The sequence below is a fragment of the Pseudopipra pipra genome, chromosome 12 (genome assembly GCF_036250125.1).
Source record: "Pseudopipra pipra isolate bDixPip1 chromosome 12, bDixPip1.hap1, whole genome shotgun sequence".
NCBI classification, from domain to species: Eukaryota; Metazoa; Chordata; class Aves; order Passeriformes; family Pipridae; genus Pseudopipra; species Pseudopipra pipra.
The window spans coordinates 8410890-8435873 of record NC_087560.1 but is presented as its reverse complement, the minus strand read 5'-3'; the positions used below and the strand labels follow the sequence as shown (position 1 = coordinate 8435873).

General features: G+C 35.9%; 1 protein-coding gene across 1 annotated transcript in view; it reads left to right on the top strand.

Moving 5' to 3' along the window:
* LOC135420615 (protein unc-13 homolog A-like) overlaps positions 1-24984 on the top strand; it is a 35671-nt gene that overhangs the window by 6000 nt on the left and 4687 nt on the right. Inside the window, exons 4-7 of the mRNA XM_064668262.1 lie at positions 470-587; positions 2314-2437; positions 6050-6185; positions 18082-18148. Of these exons, the coding sequence (XP_064524332.1) occupies positions 470-587; positions 2314-2437; positions 6050-6185; positions 18082-18148 (445 nt within the window). The remainder of the gene's footprint in view (positions 1-469; positions 588-2313; positions 2438-6049; positions 6186-18081; positions 18149-24984) is intronic.

The window sequence follows — 24984 nt, the reverse complement described above, 5'->3', positions numbered from 1 at the left end:
TACAATCTGTCTTCCATAACATATTTATAAAGAGAGAAGCAGGGCAAAACAAAAATTCAATGAATCTATTCAACTGCATGAATACAGCAGAAAAGTAGACATTGATGCAGCCAACATAATGATTTTTGAGAGCCATGTGATGAGTTAAAAAGTTGTCTCAGAGGTGGCAGCCCTTGCCCTTCTCAGATTTCATTTGTTCTTTTCCTGATAACTTTCAGTACACAGTAATTCTCTGTGGTTCACCACACAGTAACTTGAAGATTATTTTAATAAAAATTAATTCAGTCAAATGAAGATTTTGTGCAATCAGTCACAGCAGAGACACCACTGCCTACTGTTTTATGACTATATAGGAAAAACCCCACCTCTGTATCTCCTGTAAGTCACTAATTTATTATTATAGATTACTGAGCAGTTGAAACTGCATTTTCAGATTCAGTTTAATGGTTCCTGTATTCATTCTTTTTAGTGAAATCTGTGCTGATGGAAAGGGCTTCCTTGTAGAGCTGTGGAAGAAAGGCTTGCTCTGGGATAGCATTTTGGGAGTTTTATGGATTCCCCTTGCAACTGTGGAATATGCAACAGATGTAAGTTGACTTTCTGTGGAATTATAGAACACTGAGTAAAATCCAACAAATTTCTCATTCTTAATCTCCCCAAATACTGTAAGGACATTTATGATCAGTGTATACTTCTATCTCCTTTGCTCCAATCTGCAATGGTGAGGCATAATGTACATGTGACAAAGTGAAAACTGAAATGCATTATCCATATATCCTGGAGAAATGGCTCAGATACTGAGGCAGGTATTCCACAGGCAGTGAGTTAGTTCATCTGCTCTCATGAACTGCTAAGGAGGCAGGGGTGGTTTGGCTTATATGATTAAAGTGAAAGAGTTTTAGATTAACTTTCCAGGCCTGGCTCTTCATTGTGTGACTTTGGGTAAATCTCTACTAAACTGGGCAAAATACTGTTGTTCTCTCTCTCAAGGAAATTGGCCACTGTCTCAGAGGGAAAAGCTGAAATTTGCCTTGTGGAACTACAGAAGAAATTGTAGAGTGCACAGAGAAGGATGAGTGGAGAAATTGGGTCAATACCAAGAGTTGTGTATCCAGCATAGTAAGTTGGCCACCAGAGTGAGCATACTTGCCCTCAGTAGGATATCAAATAAGGAGAAAAGGTTTCTGGGACCGTGGAAATACAGAAGCAAACTGCCTGTGCTGCAAAATTTTCTGAATTCAGAAAACATAAGAGTTACCTCATTCTAATATTCCACAATTCTCCCATCCATGAATATGCTCTGCTACACATAGTCCGTGGAGTCTGTTTTTAAAGTAGCTCTGAATGACAGAAGATTAATTTAATCTTTGAAAAATTTTTTGCCTTCTTTAATTTTTCTAAAACATAAAAAAGGCAATTGAAGATGAGGTAAAGGAGAGAAAATCAGAAAACAACTTCCTACAGTATCTCTCATCAGACCCTATAGCAATTTCTTTACAGGAAGTAATAAATATTCATATATACATTGAACTGATATTTCAGTGATTCTACTCAGAAAATGGAAGCAGAGGAAGAAAGTAGTTCCTGCTTAAATTAGGAGTTGCTCTGTATCACAGCTGCCAAGTGCCATTTCCAGCCCCAAGGCAAGTGGTTCTGCTCTGCTGCCCTGGCTGTTGTTGAGTTACAACTTGCTGACACAGAGGTTGTGGCTTACTAGTAAATATTGAAACTTTAAACAAACACAGATGAAAGATAAGGGACTTTTTCTTAATTTCTTCAGATCCTCTAAACCTTCATTTATAATTAATCCACTGCGGAAGTTTCCTAGTTATGCTGCTTGTCTTAACCCCACAGTTCTGTTCTGGGCTTTATAGTTCAGAAATAAACTATAAGGGAGCATTACTTCAGAAACAAGGTTTTTTGGCTTTGTTATTAGTTTATATGGATTGTTTCAGTCTTTCTACAGTGTACTTGTTTGGCACCAGTTCAAAGGGAAACTGGAAAATCTGAGTTGATAAGTGTGATTTTCAATATTCATATTTCTTGTGTCTTAATCATCTGACAACCTTAATGTGTATTCATCTCTATTGTAGAGCAAATGTTATATTATTTTGAATTCAATGACTGTGAGAAAACTTGATGAAGTCCTAAGTAATACTTACACAAAGAAAAGTTGGAAGAGTCTAGAATGGATATCTAAGCATATTGTTGTTACAAAGAAACTCCTATTGACTCAGAGGAAACCTCATCCAGTAAAAAGTACATAATCCAATAAATCCTGCCCAGGTAATTTTCATAACTTCTTTTTCCTAGGAAGGCCCAGGTTCCTGGTGGACATTGCATTCTGAAGTAATAAAAAATGGAAGTGAGATTCAAGGCACAAAAACACCAACTTCACACGAGATCTTACTAGATGTCTACTTTGCATTACCATTTGGTGAGTCACAGATTAAGATCTCTCTCCAGCATTCCAGCCATTCTATATTTCACTCTAAGTTTCTGAAACACAATGCCAAATAGCAATTTTTCTGTAGAATCCTAAATGTTTATTCATCACTGGGGCATTTGCACAATTGATACAGGTGATTGGTACTGGTAAGTAATGGAATCACTGAGAGCCACTTCCATAAGAAGCTGGATGAAGAGTTTCACTGTTCATCCATATGTGGATGTGTCTTCCATATAAGGAAGTATCTCCTTAAGGCTCAATAGAGAGCCTGTGTGTTACAGCTCTGCAGCACATCAGCTGTTTGCATGATGTAAACTGTAGTAAAATCCAGGGCTTTCACAGCATTTTTTACCTTACTAGCAGATGTTGTCTGCCTTTATGAATAGTGCATATGATGATGTAAACTATATATATATATATATATATATGAAAGTAGAAATGGAAACTGAACATCAAAATATACATTTCCACACATTATTTCCAGATACAATACAAAGAGATAGACTTTATTAAGATTATCAATCCATCTATATGGTAGTCTATGCCAAATAAGTTCTCAAAGATAAGTTAGCTTAACATTTTACTCTTTAATGTAGTCTAATGAACTATATTCTGTTATATTATTAGTCTAAAAAAGACTAATACTAAAATTTATAAAAGAATAAATTTTAAAAAAGTGAAGAAGTGAGAATGAGAAACATTATTTATCTCTTGAAAGGAGGACTAGAAGGTTTACCAGCTGTCTAAGGTTCTTTTTGAAATGCATTGCCTGAGACTGAAGTTGGCAATACTTACAACTCATGCTGATTTAAGTAGAGTAGTTATTTCTGATGTTTCTGGGTGTAGTTTGCATAACTACACTGCTGTTAATATGTGAGGTAGAATGCATATCTTTTCACAGAGTGACTGTGGGCTGTTATGGATTCTTATGAGTTACAGCAGGGTCCAAGTTTTTTTTAACAAAAAATTACTCCTTCTTTACTACTTCCTAGCCAATAAAGCATTTTAAAAGATAACCTAAGCCCTAGTCACACTCTATGTTTTGTTTGCTTGGTTTATTTTCCCCAGCAGCCACAAGCAATTTTCAGTTGTCTGAGTAAAAATTCTTATGGAAGAATATTTTCATGCTATTCACATGTGCCTCCATCTTTCACTTATGTCATAATTTTATTTCATTTAAGCATGATGGAAAGTGTACAGAAGACAAATGGACTGAGTCTTTAAGCATAAAAATAAACTAAAACAAAGAAGAGGCAGTTTATAAAGAAGATGACAGAGAAAGACAACAGTTTGTCCACTAACAGTGGAAGGCCCATTAAAAAAGGAGAAAAAAAATGGTACAAATTGTACTTTTATGGCACAGGTCACCCAGAGAAGTTGTAGATGCCTGGAAGTATTCAAAGCAAGGTTGGATGGGACTTTGGACAACCTGTGGTAGTTTTTCCTGTCCATGGCAGTGAGGTTGGGACTAGATGATCTTTAAGGCCCCTTCCAAATGAAACCCAATGATTCTTGAAACCTCCTTTGAATCAGCTGAATATTTTAAGTAAGTCCTTATATAGTTTTCATATCTAGAAACCTACTGCAAATCTGTGTTTACAAGCTGTACATTCAGATTGTTGCCGATTTCAGGCTGATACTTGGAGGCAGTGTTGGTTTGTATGTTGCACTTTGTCTTCTGTTTTCAAATAAATACATTTGAAAATGTTCTGAAGACAGTCCCTGGGACTGTGTGAAATCCTGTAGAGGTCACTCTTACACTGTAGTTTTCTGCACAGAGGAAGGAATGCTAAAGCATTCCGTCTCCATTACTGAGAAAGCCACGTTTACCCTCTACCTGGAGTTGAACTTGGACATTCCATTTCGATGGCTTACTCTGTTGAATGGCTCTCAGCTCAGCTGTGAGCAGCTGAGGGTCTGTCCTTGACTGTCGGAGTCAGTACAGCCTCTTTATGATGACAAAGTTCCATTGGGAAGGTAGAAGGCTGCAGTTACTTCTGACAGTTCCTAGGATGTCTATTTGAGAATGCCAGATACTGCTGCTTTAACAATATGACTTCATGTGGACTTGAAGCCCTTGTGTGTAGTAACAGAGAAATGTTTTCACATCATTAGCTCACCAGGAGTGCTTCTTTCTAGATGTATCACCTGATGTGGTAGCAACAAAATTGTCATTTCACCATTGCCATTTATACTAAGCTCCATTAAAAGGCTGCTAAGTAGAATGAGGATCTAGTATATTTAAAATTCTGCAAGCAAAGTCACAGTAATAAAATCCTATTTAGATAAATACTACAGCTGGATTGCAAACATTTTTAATGTGTCTAAAACTCAAGGTTTTTTAAAGATAATCAGGGTTTGTTATAAAATACAATAATTTCAATTTTATGAGGTCTTTCTTGCAAGAGACAGAAGAAAATTTACAGAACATATCTTATTTTTTTCTTAAATTCAGCATTAGAGACCTATGGCATGCTCCTTAACATTCAATTACACTTTACATAAAGAGTATAAGAAATTAAAGAAAACTTTAGTGAAGTGAATTGTAATTTGCAATAGCTATAATTCTGAAAATCATTTATGTGTCTTGGGAACTAAGATCTCATTTTGACAAGTAGCCCGCTGAAAGTCAACAGAATTTTTACCTCATGAATAATTTTGGAACATGCCATGCAGGTATTCACCTCTGAGGCTTGGCTGAAATTCAGCTCGTTGTCACATTTTTCATATACATTAATTAGCAAATGAGGTAACAATAATAAAGGAACAATTATGAGATTAATCCCTGTTTCTGCATTAGTCACCATACTAAGTCACTGATACACCAAGGGATTAGCAAATGACAGCATTAATTGTTCTGATACAATTTTGATCAGCATAAACAAAAGTCCTGAAAAATCACAATGAAGTGATTAGGAAAACTCATGTGCCAAAGCATAGAATTCTAAGTACAGACCACTTTAGTTAGTGTAGTAATTCACATATTATAAGTATATATTACATATGTATATTCTTACAACCTAAACATATACTTATATAACCTTACATATAACCTGAAAGTTGTGATTAACTTATGCAGTAGGAAAACCAAAAGATCCTGTTGTTTTCCAAAGTATTATCTCTATCTTCTCCTTGTTTCACAACAGTGTTGCACTCACTTTGAGCAGAATATATGACACAAATTTTTGGCAGCTAACCTGGTGTTAGTAAACAGTGTGAGAGGAAATAAATCAAAGCATAGTTCCTAATACATAACAAAACTTTAAAAGAGAGAAGAAATAAAAAAGGAGAAAAGACATGGGCACCCAAATTTTTTTCATCATTGTGGAAGAAAATGCCCCACAATCAAGGTCAGGTCATGAACCCCTTCCTCTCACTACAGCTAAAAGTATGATTTATAGAGCAAAATTATCATACTGGAACTCTATTTCTGCTGTTCTCATCATAAGTGATTTAATCATTCTAATGTTTGTAATTGACTTCATTAATTCCCTATTACTGTAAATTTAACGAATTAAGTTAATTAATTTAATGTGTACTTCCTCTTTTGAGAAGTAAAATGGGCTGAAAGATTTCTAGCAGCTTTTTCCTTCTCTACAGATACCCACAAAGACTTAGATTGCAGAGCCTGGCACAGAGGGCCACCCCTCCAAAGTACAAGACCTTCACATCAAGATACATCTGATATTTGGTCACCCATGGAAAGTGGTCTCAGCACACAAGAGAGCAAACCAAGGTATTTTGCCTTGTCACATCAGACGTTTGTTGATTTTTTTTAAATGTCTGAACGCCAGAGTGATACTTTACAATCATTTTAAGCAAGAATGTGACTTATAAACTTAAAAAGTTTCATAAACTTATAAACCCATAAGGGATATATTTCCTTATTATGGTGGGACAGAGCATGATAAATCTTCATATTCTAATGAAAGAAAAACCATGAAGGATACTGTCTCCTGTGAAACCACTCTGCAAACATGTGCCTTCTCAATAAATCTTTGGTGGTAAGTGAAGCGGATTTTAACCTACAAAAAATGTAGGCATTAAAGAAAAGGCAACCAAACTTGTATTTGGCTAATTAGTACAAGACAAGAATATAAACTATTAATGATGCAAAAGGGGTAAGTACCATTCTAGACTGTTCTGCAGCAGATTGCTGTGTATATACACATAGCTTCAGAAGTGCACGGGGATTGATTGATTGGTGTTCATCTAAGGTGATGTTTTAAAGGATAATGTTTTAAAGACAATGCAGGTATTAATTAGCTTTGCTATGTTCTTTTATGGCAGATACATGTATATCTGTCCTGTTCTCACCCTTGGGCATGTGTCTACATAGAGTTTACCTATTCAATAGTGACTTTCTGAAAACTTAAGAAAAGGGTACCAAGTCCTAACATGATTTAGATATTGTAACTGATTGCATCTGGAAATCAGGAAAGACATTTGATTCCATTTTTGAAGCTAATATATTTACCTAGACAGGCTACCTTCACTTCTGCAAGTTTTCCAGAAGAGAATTAATATTTTCTGTCTTTTTGCTTTGAGCAAACACAAATGCTATGGGGGAAAAAAAAAAATAAGGAAAAGATAATTGCTGTCTTTCTGCTTCCCTGAGTGTGGAAAATGATGATGCATAAAGAGAGGAAGGGGCAAGGTGGCAAAACTGTATTACTTTGATGCCATCACCTTCTGCTGAGTGGAGTTGAATGCTCAGGAGGGAGTCCAGTCAGCCTCTAAGAACATCTCTCAGCAGTGGTCTCTGAGCAGAGAGAGCATTCTATGCCTTGGTATAATCACTTCTCTTCTCTTGCAAAGGCAAACTGGGGAGAAAAAAAGTTTTCTGTCTCTACTGCTCATTTTGGCTTTCATGTCAGCTGTCACAGACTGTTACATTTCATTATGGTGTCCTTTATCTATAGTAGTGCAGGAAAGATACTGTGAGCAGCTGACACTCAAAAAAGGTGTTTTCTTGATGAAGGGTAGAACAGGCTCTTGGAAAAAGCAGCAAGAATATATGGTGTGTCAGGCACTTGACTCATGTTTAAGTCGTGCTTAACAGTGGTGGTTCCAGAAAATTAGCTCAAACACAAGAGAAAATAGGATAAAACCTCTTCCATTATGAAGTTATGTGTTCTCTGAGGCAATGACATATGGATGCACTTAAATGACCTTTTCATGGACTCTAAAAAAGCAGAGTCCTAGTGCATGTACCATCAACACAAAATTACTAGGAAACAAGTGAGTCTGCAAAAGGATCATCAAGCACATGGATGCAGTGAGTCAGAGACTGTACATGGACAAGGTGCCACAGCATCTCTTTGCTTCTTGTCATCCTTAGCCTGTTTACATTTACTAGTAAGTCCTTGCAGGGTATTTACAGAGGAGTACAAGTGCCTCCTTAGGGGGAGAGCTGTCAGTAATGGCAGCATTCAAGAGCTGCTTCTCTATGTTTTTCTAAGCACACGTCCAGTCATTAGCATATCATCTGGGTTGACATGTATTTTTCAGCAGAGATCTGAGCCTCTGAGCAGGTTAAGTTAAACCAAAAGAAGTTAACCTGATCTGACTGTGGAATTATTTCCTTTACCTCTTTGTACCAAATAATTTTATTGAATTTAACTAAACCTTTATATTAATAAATTAGGAGTAAGCACTGAACTACATATTATTTTTAACTGAAAAGTTCTTTCATCTAATAATAGGTATTTTCAAAGATTATGAGCCGAAAGATTATGATTGTTTTAAAGTTTACTTAGAGATGTGTATTTATTCAAAATAACTGTTTTGTACTAAAAGTCTGAGAAGTTAGATTACACTATATGTTTTGAATAGCTGTATTAAACACCTTAGCTATCCTGTAAATATTCAAGTATTAATGGGGATAAAATTTCTTCATTAAGTTTTTTTACACTGATATTTATTTGTCAAGTCTTTGGTTATATATATAAATGGTGTTTATGGCAGCTAACTTTAAATGTAGACTGATAGCTAATTAGGTGTAATTGATTAACTTTTTCCAGAAAGCATAAACTCACTAAATCAGATTTTGAAGGATGTGGTAAATTATTAAATGACTACTTATTAGAGCAATATATTTTCCCCCAGAGGCTTAAAAAGAAAAAAAGAAATGAGAGAAAGAGAGAGAGAGAAAGGGAAAATACTGGTAAAAACACCCCAAACAAAAATACCTAAGTATTTCTCCATTTAATGTAAGAAAAAACAACCAACCAACCCCAAGTACAGCAACATGGACAAGGATCTTTCCTTTAAAAAGAATATTGATTTGTCCTGTGATACTTGTCTTCTCTGCAGAACTGAAAATCAGTCATTGGACAAGGAGAAAAAAAGACTTTGTTACATTTAAAAAAATTACAAATCCATTATTCGGGTTTATTTATTTCTACCTGCATAGGCCACATGAGTAGATATCATACATACACACACAGGAAATGAAGGAGGGATATGCTACCAACAAACCCATGCTAGATCTATAGAGATTTCATGGACAAATTTGGATTTGTCCATAAAATCTGATTCTAAAGTGTTTGGTTTTAACAGTGTTTCCCCTGATCTAATGTTTTGGGTGGTGGTAATTGTTGAGTGTTAAAAGGAGATATATTATTAAAAGTGGACTTCATGACCTGCACCCATTGCAATGTTGTTTTCAATGTAGTATTCATTAAACTGATATTAATTAAAGCAAATTAGTGATCTATGACAGCAACATACAGGTTTATTTTTTCAACCTGGTGAATACTGAAAAGAAAGCTTGAATGTGATGGACTTAAAAGTTTCTTAATGCTTGGAGCATCATTAGCATTAAATGGCCTTTTAAGAACGTAATTAATCTTCCCTGGCTTTAAATACAGAAAGAACCAAATGATTGCTAAGGTCTAAATTAATTTGAAGTGATCACTTTACAGCCATTTCTCCAAAAATCTGTTTCATTATTCATGCCTAGATAACAGAAAAATTGATGGGCAGGCATAAAATTATTTCTAAACCGTGAAAATTTCCATCTCTACCACTTGGCTACAGGTTATGAACTCCTTAAACCAAAGCCATATTTCCAGTACACAGCCATAGCTGTTTAAGCAGATAATGTTTGTCCATGTAAGTTTGTTTTCTGTTGTGATCATTCATTGAGAGATTGTTTCTCAAAGTTAAATTACAGAATAGTTCAGCATAACTGATCTTGCATAATGTGTTGTTGTTTCCTTTCATATTTACTGCCAAAAACAAATAAGGTCCAAAAGAAAGTAAAGAAGGAGGCAGGGTAACACAAGTTGTATGTCACATGTAAGCCTTTTAGCTATGACTGTCCACTGGTTCCCAGCTTTTCAGAACTGGCATATTATTTTTAAAATATAAAAAGCAGTTGACATTATAACTAGTGACAGGTGGGTTTGCATTTAATTATTATTCTGAGGCTGTTCTCTAAAATGCAGATTGTTTAACTCATATAATACTTCTGTGTTCCAAAGGCAAGGTAAAATGGTTGTTTACATCAAAACACATGAACCAAGAGATATGAAATATTTTTACATATTAAAGAGCATGATCTTTCCTGCTCTGCTGTCCTTTCCAAGTTCAGTTCCACCCTCTTGCTTTTCGCAAATGTGTTTCCTTCAGATGTTCTGTACCCTAGAACTATTGCTCTTGATTGGAACAAAAGTAGTATTTTAAAAGACTACTTTAAAAAAAAAAAAGGTTCCAAAGAATTTTAAAGAATGTTGCAGCAGCTCTCTACAGCAGGAAAACTGCAAACAAAATTTAAACTTAGAACTGGAGAATACTAAGTCTCATAAATATAATGAATTTGAAGTTGAAGCAATTTTTATGTGTTTTGTTATACAGCTCTACTTTATGGCTATGTCAGCTTTACAATCATTACCAGTTTTATTCTTACATTTTAAAAAATACTCGGTTGCAAAAAAAATACAAAAGGAGATAAATTAGCAGTTAAAAATATAGAGAGAAAACATTGTACTTGAAAGAGATTGAGAAAAAGGACATTGAGGGAATTGAGAAACATTTAGGGAATTGAAGATTCTGTCAGAAAAAAAACAACAACAATGAATTATGTATAAAACTGCTTAGAAGTGTAGTAAAGAACAAAACAGCTTTACTTGACAGTTAGAACAAATGATGGTGAGCTCATATGATATGTTGATGTACATTTTCTTTCCCAAAGTTGTCCCAAATAGATTTTGGTAAGTTATTTTTGTAGCTATTTTTATATCTCACTATTATTATGGCCTTTCATTAGCTAAAACCATAAGGAAAAGAATCCTACAGATGTTCAACCTGATGGAATTATGACTAGTTATGTCTTTCCATGTTTTTGTTTAGAAGAAGAGACAGATTGAATCTATCTAAGGATCTGTTTGATATAGAAGTTTATAACAGTCAGATAGTTTCATGCATGAGGCCAGGTTCAGGCAATAGTTACCTACAGGGTCTTCTATGAAACCTCTCTTAGAAACAGTGGGAGTTTCTTTCTGTGACATGAAATCAAGCTTGTTGGACATTTTTTCTAAGGTTGATTCAGAAATTCAGGCAGAGATGTAGCTGTGGAAGTGTGATGTAACACACTCTATAAGACCATCCTACATCTAAAGGTTACATATTTATTTGGTTTATTGCATGCATACACAATCAAATACTTTTATAATACTGATTTTTATTTTCATTTTAAATTGAAAGATTAGGCATTGGTTTTGAATACAGAGACTTGATAATGTAAAAGAAAATTGAGTTCAGTTGAATGAAGAAATATGTCATATTTGGAAAAAAATACATTATTATTTTTTGAGTTGGATGTATTAGAAGAAAAAAAATGTTTTAAAATTGGTGACTACCAAGTAGCTGCACAGTGGCAAACCCAGGCAAAATCTGGAGCAATTCATAAAGTTTCTCTAAGTGTCAGTTAGACATTGTTTGCTTTCTGGGAATAATCCAAGATGACACTTTGACAGATTCAAGATTGACTAAAAGCTGCAACTTCACTGGACAGCAGATCAGTGTCTTGCTAATGTCTTATTTGTACAAAGATGTGTTTCTTTGTGTCCTCTGTCTTCTGTGATAGCCTTTGGTCTTGTTCTGTTTTAGTTGCATGTTCTTTTGTTCTGATAAATATCTTGCAGTTTGGAAACAATTAATGTAGTTATTTCAGCACTGAGGAGATAATGTATCTTGTGAGTGTTTCTCAGGTAGCAAAACTGCCTTGTAGATTCCTTATGTCCAGCAGAAAACTTGGAAGTTACTTTGCAAAATCTTGATTTACTGTCTTGGCACACTTTAAAAAAAATAGAATCTTTCTTCAAAGCTATTTTTCTATGGTAAGGTAGGAGAGAATATGAGCTGTTACTTACTGACATTCTATGAACTATACTAGATAATTATCACAAGCAGTGGTTTTGACTGATCTGAATGACAGTTTACAGTCCAGTTCAGAGTTTTGAGTGGTAATAATTGATATTTAAATATTTTAGGTATGGATTACTGTACATCTCTCTTTGCACACTCTTTAGCATCAGGCCTTCAGTTGCAGTGGTTCTTCAGAACAAGGCTGAATTTGGTTAAGTTCCCCCAACATAACAAAAATAAGAAGCCGTGAAGTTGAGTGTGCCACCTTTTGAGAAAGGGGCACATTAATGTTTGAGAACAGTAGTTGATCAAAGAACAAGAAAATCCCACAATGTTGAACCCAAAATGCATATTTTGAAGTCTAAGTGTTTGAAGTGGCCTAAATACAGAAGTTTAAGTAGTTATCACCTCTCTTTCCCAGTACCTATTCTCAGCTATACAGAAAAGTTTGCTGTTTCTCTACCTGTGATAAAACAAAAGTTTGCTGGGTCATATGGGAAGGCAGAATACTCCAGTAACCTAACTGGAAAGTAATTGTTAAAGCAAGGTGGGACTTTCTGAATCAGCTTTAACAGAGACAGCAACAACCAATAAATAATTCACACTGAGATCAGACTTCACAATAGTCCGAAGGGTGAAAAGACACCAAGCAGATGAAAGTACTTTCCTTGCAACAAATAGTTAATTATCCCCCGGCAGGGCAGTGCTGGGGGGGCTGCAGTAATTGCTGGGTTATCTTGAGCAGCTGTGCTGGCAGTGCACTTGGCTCAGGGGTATTTCTAGAAACAAGCAGGGGCAGACATCTTCCTTCAGGGTGCGAAGGTCCACATCCATGTGGATTGTGCCTACAAAAATCTTGTGAAGAAGTGGAGGAAAAAGTCAAAACATGAGTTCTGTTATGAGGATAAATTCATAACTTCAAACTATTCATCTTCTCTAGAGGTGAGTCGAAAGATGTAGGTCTTGTAAAAGAATTAAGTTCTTAATGATTAGGTGAGTAACCTGTGTAAGAGTGGTGGAGGAAAAACTGTAAGAACTTAAGTAAAGCATATATGTAAGCATAATTTTGTTTCTGTTCATGCCTTGCTAAGCATTAGGACCTGAATGGTTAGAAAACATGTTATTGCTGTATTATGTGTTTTAGGCACTTATACAAGGTGATTTCAAAGAAATCAGAAAATGTTATTTCGTTACTGTAATAATGTTGCTCTCAAAATACAAGCTGAAAAAAATCAAATACCTTGTCCCAAAGAAACTAAGGTCTTGCAATTTTAGCTTTAAAACACACAAACCCCACCAAGAACTCAGAAATGTAAACTATTTGAAGTGAAAGCCAGCAGTAATCTAATTGATATAAACATGTGATTGAAGATGATAATACAGCTACTGAAACTTCTGATTTTGGACAGTAAGAAAGCAGATGGAAAACAAAATAAAAGTCAAATTTAAAACTAAAATTTTACTGTAGAGTTGAGTAACTGGTTGGTGTTTGGAAACTAAGTTTTTAAGTGCAACTTAAGCATCTGCGAAAGGGAACTTGTGTAAGGGTATAGATTTAGTGCTACCAAAAAGTATCTTGGAGGAAAATCTGCCTTCTTTTGCCACTGACACACAAAAATATCTATGAGGCAGTTGGGTAATGCTAAATTATATTAATCTATGTGAGGCTTAAAAAAGTAGGTTTCACTGTGATAGAGCTAACCGTGGAAAGCCTAAATCACTTAATTTTCCCTTGCAATTTTACCACATCAGTAATTTCCTTTTAATGTGATTATAGCTAAGATGGACAAGTAGTACCTACAGTTACTCCTAGTGTTCTACTAAACTGCTACTTATTGCACAGCTTTTTAATGTTATACTGATTTTTTTTATCTATACTGTATAATTGAGGCCTATGAAAAAAATTAAAATTGAATTATAACTTTATAGTACAATAATCCTTAATGGGATACCATTTCCATAGTTCCACATCCCAGATATATTTTCCAATAAGAACACTGTTCCCTTATCCTAAGTGCATGAGCTGACTTGAAAGCTAGTGATTTAGAGCACCTTGTTTTCAGCTGGAAACCATTTCAGTGCAATCAGCTTCAGATAATCCCTGGCAGGTGCTATAACGAGGACAACGTTTGGTAGCCCAGGTGCAGTTAATACAAGTAATGACACTTTGGCCTGATGTGCAAGGCTGGGGTAGCAACTGCACCAACAGAGACAGTCCCGAAGAATTGTGCTGCTGCAGCCTAAATGAGTAACAAATGTGGAAATCTTCACACTAAAGTTTTGAGTCTCTTACAAACTTGACAGACTTCCAATGCACATTAAATTGTTTCAGAAGTTACAGCACTGGAAGTGCAGCACTTGAAAGTACTTTTTAGGGTTTATAAACAACAGAGAAGCTGTTATTCATCTTTATTTATTCTTTTCTATCCTCCTCCTGAACTATAAAAGAATGTAAAATAAAGATCAAAATTGCCATTAGCATCCTTAACCTATATTTGTACAAGAATTACCATTACTGGAATGTTCTGGGAAGCATATTTTAAAGGAAAAGAAAATTAAAAATCCCGGCTTTGTAATAGTGTATTATTTGTACTACCAAAGTACAAATCTGCTTGATCTGTCCATTAGAGATTGATTTGAGCACGTGATGTTTGTTTCAGCTTGGCTGCTGCTAGTGGGGAGTGGAAGTTGCTGAGTAAAAAATTGTCATAATATGTCATAATAGAGTGTGATTATTTCAGTTTTTCTTCCCCAGTTTATTTCCAGTTATAGTCAAAGCTGACAATATTGACACTAGTGATGAGTGCTTACAAACCCATGCAGATGTTCAGGATTGCCTATTACAAACAAATAAGCATTCAGAAGATGTCGTTATTTGTCCATGTGTGGCCACACTGCAACTGCTTTGTAATTAACTGCTTTACAATGAAGTCTGCAGTGGGATTTAATTTTACAAGAGGTGCTGTGAAAATGCAAATCGTCACTGAAATACTAGACCAATTTTAATGTAATTGTGCAGCAAAATTGACAGGGAACACATCTATTAAATAAAAGTGTCAGTGTGACTTTTGTTGTCTGTTAAAGATCTCTTTCAATAACAGCCTGAAGAGCCCTCGTGTTTATCTAACCTGTGCCTTCCTGTGCATATAACTGTGTTCTCTTGGTAAATCACTGCAACAAAATTCGTTATTTTGATCCTTCCCGCTGGGAGATGTGGAAGCCTGCTGGTTTGATGCATGGTGCATCAAAATTTTTACCTGGGCTGCTTGCTCAGCTTTCTGGATCTAAATATTGTTGGACTTCTCCAGAGGCTTTTCTTCTGGTTCTACAGCCTGTTGTTCTTGTGATGTGTGTTGGTTCAGAGCCTGCAGCTGGGCATTATGTTGCAGGAATGGCGAATCTGTGATTTTCAGGCACTCCTAAGGCATTTGTCATTTGTTTTCAAGCTTTTTGTTGTTCTACCACTTGCAATTAATGCTTTTCTAATTATAGCTGTGATTGCCTTATTTTTTGACTTAATGCTTGTTTGAAGTTCTCCTAATCTGTTCTTGTTTAAGTTCTTAGTTTCAAAAATTTGTAGCAATGCATTTGCCTGGAACATGATGCATTCCTTGTGCATAGTTCAGTTGCCAGGACAAATGATTCCCAGCAGTATCTTCTTGGTCTTTGTTACTCAGAATTCCTGCAAATCATGTGTCTTCTGGAGGCTTTGTTCAGTATTGATAAATTGTTTTCTGCCAGGTAACTGATTAGTTTTACTAGATCTGAATAGAAAATTAACAATCGTTTGTCTAAGCTGGACCCATCCTTGTGTCAGCAGGCAGTGGACAGGTAAAAAGCTGCTCCTGGCTGTGTCTGTCTGTGCTGAGTTTCTATGTGGCACAAGCAGAAGTGTATTCAACTGCCTCATTTACCTGCTCTGCTCAGCAGTCTGGTCACAGCCCAATGTCTTCCTGAAGTGCAAACCAGTTAAATGTTTTTGTCTGCCTATGAACATTATGCCTCCAAATTTAAGAGTGCTCCTGACCTTACCTACCTTCAGTTAAGACAATAAAAGCTGTTTTTTTCTGTTCCCTCTGAATCAACACTGGCACTCTCCATCTGACCTTGAGGTTAATTACCTTAATAATTCCTAAGGTTAATTATTACCTAGTATTTCCAGTCTAGTTAACAGCTGCAGAATGGAGTGGAACCATTACTAGTATCACTTGGTTGATTTACCTTACAGTAAAAAAAAAAAAAAAAATAGTTGTGAAAAGGAAAAAGGCTGAACCTGCAAGGATGCAGCCTCAGAGATGAGGGCAGGGGAAGAAAAGCCTCTTCACACTTAGTTTGCATCATGTGCACTCAGCTGTGTGTATCAGAGAGAACATTTTTCTCCTCCAATAAAAGAGCACTGTTCCAAAAGTCCAAGATAATTAAATAGTAATGTGTAGACCAAGGGACGACACTGAAATATAATAAAAATACGCTCCAACAACTTTACTTAGTAAACAGGCTGCTACTGTCCTTTGTAAACTGTATCTATAGAATGTTACTGTACATTTTTATTTTGCAACTTAACTGTTTTTGTACAAGTGTCTTTTGAATTACTTAGAATCTGGCAAGAGTGGTAGAGCCTACACTAACTGTTTTAACCTGTGCTTAGCAGCCATGAACTGAATTAGCATTTTTCAGGTTAAAACAACATTCTTCACAGGGGTTGTGAAATAGCTGAATAATGAGCTCTCGTTCTAATAGGCCTGTGCAAGTGTGCAACTCCTATGTGGGGGCAATCAGTCACAGAACAGATTATATTTCAAAGATTAGTTGGACTAAATGTTAGCTTCTATATGGTGGCTTTTTTGGGGGGGGCAGTGGTTTTCTGTTTTCGTGTAGTGTGGTTTCTCAGTAACTCCCTTAATTCAGTTTGCAAAGACTTGTGGTAGCACTCTGTGCCTCAGAAGGAAATGCCTTTACTGAGGAAATTCAAAGGTTTCCCTTTTTTCTTTTTTCCCTCTCTTGGTGGTTTGGGGTTTTTTTGCTGTTGTTGTTTTCCCCTTCTCCTCCTGCCATTTGATGCAAAAGACCTTGTAATCCTGATTTATGAGCTGCTATAATTGGAAATATATTCCTTTGCCAAGGGTCTGTTATACCCTGATAATAGTATGAGGAACAGGAATCAAGTCTTTTCAAGCCAGTGAACTCCTAGATTTCAGGGAACCCCCTGTAATCCAAAGATGATAGTGTGAGCCAGTCTTCTCTGCTTGAGTATGTCTGAATTGTTGCAGAATGCAGTTTAGTATTTTGTTACAGCAGAGAAAATCAGCATATAAAAATACTTCCATGTGCTTTGCTGTAGTTACTGTCTAGCATCTGCTTATTTTTTCTCTGTATATCAACTATATGTGTGCTGTGATCTCACAGTCAAATCACCATCAGGTCAAGGGACTCTTTACTGTATACATTCTGGTTTCTTTTATCAACCAGCTGCCTAAGTAGAGTGGCACAGTATTTGGAAATAAGCAGGGAAATGCGGGGAAAAAATAAATTTTTCTACCCTTATCTTCAAGTCTGGTGAAAATAAGACAAAATTATTAATTATCAAACTTTAAAAAAAATTTCAACTTCAATATTTTATTTTAACATTCAAAACCTACAAGAGAAACAGAGCTGTTTGTAACAGCAATATCAGATTTTCTTAGACTGTTACTTTTATTTGCCTTTTGGAAAAAGTGGACTGGACTTGAAAATAGACTGAAGTAATGTAAAAATGCATTAGTTGATTATCTTTAACCTGTTCATCTCTGTAAAAACTGTTAACTTAGCTCATGGTCTCCTGTCATTCATCAGATATAAATAAAATAAATCTTCCATGTTGAGGCCTAAATAGATCATAATGAAGTGCTTTCCTCCATTATTTTCCACAGCTTGTTTGGATTTAATATTGACAAAGCAAACCATTCACTGAAACAGTCCTTACTAAACAGCTCATATTGAGTCAGAGGATAACAGAGTGTGAAATTTGGATCAGCCAAAACCAGCACATCCTGCTAAGTGTAAAGTTACCCTTATGCAAATTACCAGGATAAGCTTCCATAACTCGATGTCAAGAATAACTTCCACAGAGCGAATATATTCTAGGATATAGAGAATACTATATACAGAAGAAATGGATGATGGAGCTATCTGACTTTGACCCACTTGCCCACAGTGGGTCAAAGAGCTCTTTTAGTTATTTCTTTTCATGTTCTGACTATTTCTCCCCTCCCTTTCTCCAGGAGAAATACATTCCAGGGTGATGGAGGTAATTTCGCAAAAGCACGATGGGCCAGGGCTATTCAGAAGGTAAGAACAGCTCTTAAAGCTACTGATGTGTTACTGTAATTCAAAAAATTTCCTAGGTTTGAAGGAGAATTTAGTATAAGGTTTGTAGTTCATATAAACTGGTTTTTTCCTATTCTTTTGGGGGCAAGTCCTATTTATTTTTTACTGAATTCTCTTGCCTTTGTGATAATCCATAGACTGTGCCTGTGTGAAAAGCATGGGGAAAATGTTGTTTTTACTGAGGTGTCATGGGAAAAATACTTATCTGATTCACATGATCTCAGTTTGTGTGTCTTACTGTGTCTGTCACTGGTTTGATCTCTTCTTTCTTTTATGCCAAATGTTATCTCACTGTAGGAGGAAGGCAGGACAAAAAGTCCTGATCTAACTGATATCAAACACAAGAGTTGGATATGCCAAGTAATCCAGTTTTGTTTTGTAGAGAGAGTTTGCAGTAGTTTTAAGATGCTCATTCAAAAATTCTTCTGTGAAGAACCATCCTTCAGTGTGTGTTTAGTTGCCCAGTCAGTGGGATACATTCATTTCTGAGTTTAAAACCAAATCACTTATGTCATATGGTCAGCAAGTTTATGACTTGATGACTCAGCTGCATTTTGTTCAAATGTTAAAAGAAGTATTTGAATAAAGGGATATTAATATTGCACTTCTTCCCACTACAGTTCTTCAAAGTAATTTCGAGGTCAGCATTTAGAAGATGGTTAAGTAAGCAAGTTAATATGTATGAGCTGGAATTTTGGCTTGTCACTGTGCCATTGAAGTTTTTTCTTTAGCAAAGTCGTCAAAATATCTCAGTGCACTGAAGTAAGAGCAGATTGCTCAGCAGTTAGTGTAGCATCAGTTTGGGGCTGAAAGATGGTGGCAAATTTATTGTAAGTCTTTAAAGAATTTGAAGATTACGTGGGATGGGATGTGTAAATATTTACCTCACTTAGAAGTCTTTGAAGAGGAAAATTTCTATAAATACTTATAGAGTCATTTAAATCTCAAGTTACTGTTTCATTATAAACCATGTGTTAAACTTGGTTCTTCATATGCTTCTAGTTGTAAATTTAGTAGAAATCTGGGACATTGGAGACTATGGAAACACAGTTCTTGAAGGGCCAAGTTGTCTTGCAGAGATGGAAGTAGAGGGGAGGAAACCTTAACTTAAAAAGTATTTAAATCATTCTAATGCTATATAACTGAACATTGTGTTAAGATTTTTCCATCCTAATGGAAAAGGGAATAAGAGGAAATGGACAACTTTTGTATTTTCAGTTGTGTAGTTTGTGCTCTTGTCATGATTCCTGCACCGAGCATGTGTCTAGTGTTGAATATTTGTTAGAATTTCATTCTAATGCTATTCCTAATTAATGGCCTTTTAAAGTGAAAAGTATGGATGTGTATATAATACAAAGTTACATGCTAGCATTTTACTCAGATAAGCTCTTGATTTTCCTGGGCCTATACACACATTAAGAGATATTGCACAAAGCAAAACAAAATGTAAGGTCTGATCACTTGTTACATCAGTTTTGTAGTTTGCTTAAATGTAAAGAATTCCTTTTTCTTTCTTTTAAGCTACAGATTAATTTGAATGAGATTTTTTTTCTCCTTATAAAATTATTTTGCCTGAAATACACTTACATCTTTAGTCCTTTATGCTTCAGTCTCTTACATTGTGGATTGTCTTGGTCACTTTGCTTTGTCTTTTCTTTCTGAAGATAAACTGGTTTTCAGAAACAGTACACTGGTATCATCTCATCATTGATATAACACAATTGATGTGACACTTAGTGCCATTGTTTGCTCAGAAAATCTGAGAGGCATGAAGGATGAACCCCTGCCAATACCTATCAAAATAAGCTTCACACTTGCAAGTATTATTGGGGATAAAAAGGGCCATCAATTAAAAAAAACCTGTGCAGCACAATAAGATCAGAAGAATAGACAATCCTGATGTATTTTGCAGAAGATACAATATGCACAGAGCCTCATAATGGAGGCAAACTAACACATAAAGCAAAGTAAGTAATTTTCCACTGAAAGTAATCTGTGTATGTAGGCAACTACTGTAAGATACTACTCCCACAAGAAGGGAACTTTCTCTATCCATGAAGAGCTGGAAAAAGAAATAACAGCCTTTAGGAACCATGAGGGAGGTTTTTAGTCTTTGGAGCAGGCTGTAGGCAGGGAATCAATCACTGGAGGCCTTTAAGAACAGAGAAGTAACAGTAAATTTCTGGGAGTTTTTAGCTATTCTTGGAAGTGTAGGGAAGTGGGTTTAGCTTGAATAGAGGAGGTTATAGAATAGAATGTGGTTTGCTGAGGTTGATGGCCTTCAGGTATTTCCTCACAGGTGGAACAAACATGAATTGTTACTGCAATAGAAAATATTCAGATGGCTGAAGTTCCAGTAAGAATATTTGAAATGTATGCTTTTAATGATAATCTATGGAAATAAGAAACTGAATTAGGCTGTTCTGATCAGATATGAGATGACAGCCCAGTGGTTCACCAGAGGCACTGTAGCTGATGAATATTTATTTGAACATTGACTAGATAGGAAAAGTGCCAAACTGTTTTGACCAGTGTGTCTTTCCAAATAATAAATTGCCTTGATGCCTACTTGACATAGTTAAATGTTTTTGCAATCATATAAGATCTAGCAATAGTAAGATAAAAGCATTAGGGAAATCCTTCCCATATTTGAAAAGGGAGAGGAATTAAGCATTTGAGGGAAAACTTAATATCTGGAATTAATCACTTCTAAAAAGACACTAGGGGGGTCCTCTAATTGCACTTCTGCATATTGATTAAAAACAAAAATCCAAACCACAATTCTTTTACAATAACCCAGTCCTAGATCTGGCTTGCAGTTTCATGTTCACTGTACTGCCAGGAACGGTGAACAGATTTTTTTTGGTTGCCTTAGTTCTCTAACAGCTTAGAAATGAGTGCTATGGAGTCCTGGCAATTATTATGAAAGGGTTCACTTAGAGGGTTTTTTTTCTTTGAACTCCATGTCAGCCATGAGTCAAATCAAGTGGATTTTCCCCTTTCCTCCCTCCTACCTCAGTTGTGTCTGTCACTTTGATTATATCTGTAGCTACTAATCCTAAGTGGAGTAGAGAGTGTTTTGCTGCTGAAATATATTCAAGTAAATAAATGTCACATCTCTGAGATGGATATGCTTTTTATAAAATACAAAGCATACTAACTGATTCCTGAGGTTGACATTAAGTGGGAGGCTACACTTGTAAGTTCCCCCTTCTATGATTCCCCAACTACTGACAATTGTGAGTACTGGAGACAAAAGACAGTGAAATAGTGGCACTATATTAACCAGTTTTATAACCTGGTGGTCAACAGTGACAGTGGTACAGATTTGCCTCAACAAATATTCTCTAGATGCCTTATTCCTGACTTTGCAAAATGAGCATAATACATCAATAGACCACAAATTGTGCCATTAATTCAAAAAATATTGGTGTGTTTCAATATTAAAAAAATATTATGTAGAATTAAATATTCATTGTGGATTGCTCTAGTACTGTTCTTTGTGATTTGTGGTGAATTACGTGATGGACGCAGTGGTGAAGCTCAGGATGAGAAAGCTCACTAATAGAGAAGTTATCAGGTGCCTGATTTTGTCAGCACTATTGATTTACTGTCTTAGTCAGAAACAAAACTTGATAGACTAATACTGAGGCAGGTATTGCACAGTGACAGCAATGGGAATTTAGGGCTGGGTAAGCAGAAATCAATCTTATTTTAGGAGCCATGGGGCTATGAGATTAACACAAAACTTCCCTTTAAAATATTCCAGGAGGCCCAAAGAAATTGCCTTTTTTTTTTTTTAATCCATCTTCCAGTTGAACAATCTTTTAACCCTCCATTCCAAGAAATGTTTTGTATGCAAGTGTGTCTTGAAGTGGAAATAAACAATTACTTCCTTTTCTTGAAGTATGAATAATAGATATTTTGTATCCTGATGCAATTAAAAAGTTGTGTTCAAGTGACAATCAGCATATTGATTGAGCTAAATGGCTACAAACAAGCTGCTTTTCTTAGTCTTGTGAATTTATTTCGAAGATGAAATATTTAAACAAAAAATTGACAAACTGACAATTCGAAAACAAAGAAATGTTGAGGTGCACTTTCTTTTCAATTAAATGAATTTAGAATCCGTGCAGGTTTGCCAGCTTGAAGATATTTTGACAACGATTAGAAGGTTAGTTGGTGCATGAGGAAAATGAAAATACCCGATGATTCAAAGGAATTTCTGGGATGTCTTTACTTTATGAATCACAGTTTTTACATGAAGAAAATTATTGATTGGCTATATCAAGCAGTCCTAGTTCTATAATAGAAATAATCTTGAGTACCTTCTGTCTGAACTGCCTGAGTTTACATGAAGGTAAAAAGGTTGATGTGGGGCAATTGGACTGACAGTTCTAAGATCACTCCATAGTTGCTTTTGAGGCTTTCAAAAAGTTGTGCTTAGAAAGTTTACTTTGGCAAAAGGAGATTCACATTAAGGGCAGAAGTTCAAGAGTGTATCTCACTCGCAACCAGTGAACCCAAAACAAGGAGTACAATGATTGCAAATAACATCAATTCTTTCCTCAAAGAGATCATGGGAGATTAATTCATCTTCCTTCATGGCTTCAAAAATCGTGCACAACTTCACCCTGATTCCAGCCTGGAATGCACAGCTCTAAGTAGAGATAATGGGTTAGAAATTCAGCTGTGGTTCAGGAGAACAGCTCCCATATCTGAGGCATGGAGGAAAGTCACAAAAAGCAATAAATATAACTTGCAATTTCTTCCATACAACAGCAGTTTTATGCTGCCCTGTAAATTATCCAGCTCAGATTAATTATAATTGGAATGTGTTTTAAGTTAAAATTTATTCCACCACCTTGTCTTCCATGTCTTATGACTTTTGTGCAGGATAGATTCCATGTAAAAAGATCAAATCACACTTCCATCAATTTTGACCAAATTGCTTTTGTTTCTTTTATTTCCTATCATTCTAGGTAAACACACTAACATACTTGATTTTTTTTTTTTTTCCCTTCTGGAATTACTTCCTCTGAAAGTTTCTTGGGGAGAAAATGTTTTATAAATTGATACAATTGTGAATAAAAGAAAATGGAGAGGTCTTCTATCTGAATAAAGCTGCAGTTAACTTATTTGAAGACTTATTTTAACTTAGACGTTCCTATGGTATTGTGAGTTTAGATATTCTGTAATTTATTCCCTGCCTTCACCTCTTAAATTGGTGTGAAAATTGAAAATTCCTTTCTTCAGTTAATTGAAGGTATTAAGAATTATAGACCCTGGGAGAAACCTTTGAGCTGCTGCACCATTATTTGAGGATTCTGTTAGGCAAGGTCAGAAAAAGAATTATCACTCTGCTTTTCTCTTCAAAAAGTGAGATACAATGATTCACAACAGAGGGTAAGAAACCTAAGCTTTTGCTCTTGACTGTCATAATAGAATATCAATAAACAGGAATATAACATGCTCTCTTCCACAATGAAACTTCAGTTCTTTCCTTTGCTTCATAGTTCAAAAAAGGATCATTGTAACATTCTTTCTCTTCCTCCTGTTTTGAGTAACCATGTTATAGCATTTTGCAGGTTGTCTTTGGACTTCTGTTAAAGGATTTTTTACTGGTTTTATTAGTAACCTGAGGCTAATTAAATGTGCTATAGAATTATAGAGGTCCTGGTGCGTATTTGTAATTGAATTATAGAGAGTTTTGTGAGCATTTGAGGCAATGCTTTTAAAAGGAGAATACTTTAGAAGGCTGAAACTCAACAGGTTTCCCATAGGAGAAAGTTTACAAGTGATAATCTGTGTTTCACAAAAACCAGGACAAATAAGCCAGTTACTGTGAATCAACTGGGCTGTCCTTTAAGGGCACCATTCTGTGGAGGCAAAAGCTGCCATTTGGAATGCAGTGAAGATAAATAGTGAGGATTGTGAGGGCAAGAATCCGTTATGTTAGAGGTTGTTAATTATAAGAATTGGCAGAGTACCTCTCATGATGCAGGAAAGGGAAAGAAGTCCTAGGGTGAGGAGAGAGAAATACCGGGATAACCTGCAGTCATATCAGTGGGAGATCTGGGATCGGACAGAGAGCTGAGAGCAGCCACGAATGGAGCACTGAGGAACTCAGTGTCCCAGCAAAGACCATGACAGGTCATACACTGAAAAGCCAATGAATGATAGTGATGGAATCTGAGCAGTAGCTTGGGAAAAAGAGATCCAGGAGAGCAAATTACTTGGCTTCCAGATTTATGATAAAAGATGTAACTCTTGGCTCTGGCAATCCCAGCACTGTGGGTACAATCGTTGAAAGCACTAATTTTCTAGAATCCTTGCAGCATCTGTCTACTTCATCATTATGGATCTTTCTTGCCATCTACCCTCTTTAACCATTTTCAGATTAATGGGGTTGTTTGTTTTAGTTCACTGCCAAATAATTTTTTTCTTTTCAAGTTTGTTGGTGTGCTCTTTATTGCTGTACCTTTCTGTGCTGCTCCCACTCTTGACAAATCTTGAAACAGCTCTTAATTACTGTAGTTAGTAGCACTGTTAAGTATACACTTGAATTTAAGTATATGACTGCAGGTTTTGTGGAAGGGAGATGCTGTAATTCTTCCTCTCTAGGTCACTTTTGTTCCAATGAGTTTACCCTATTGTGATTTAAGCCCAGACAGCAACTAAGCCCCACACAGCTTCTCACTTGCTTATCCCCCAGTGGGATGGGGGACAGAATTGGAGGGTAAGAGTGACACTCCAAACATCCCCCCTCTTCCTCTTTCTTCCTCCAACTTTATATC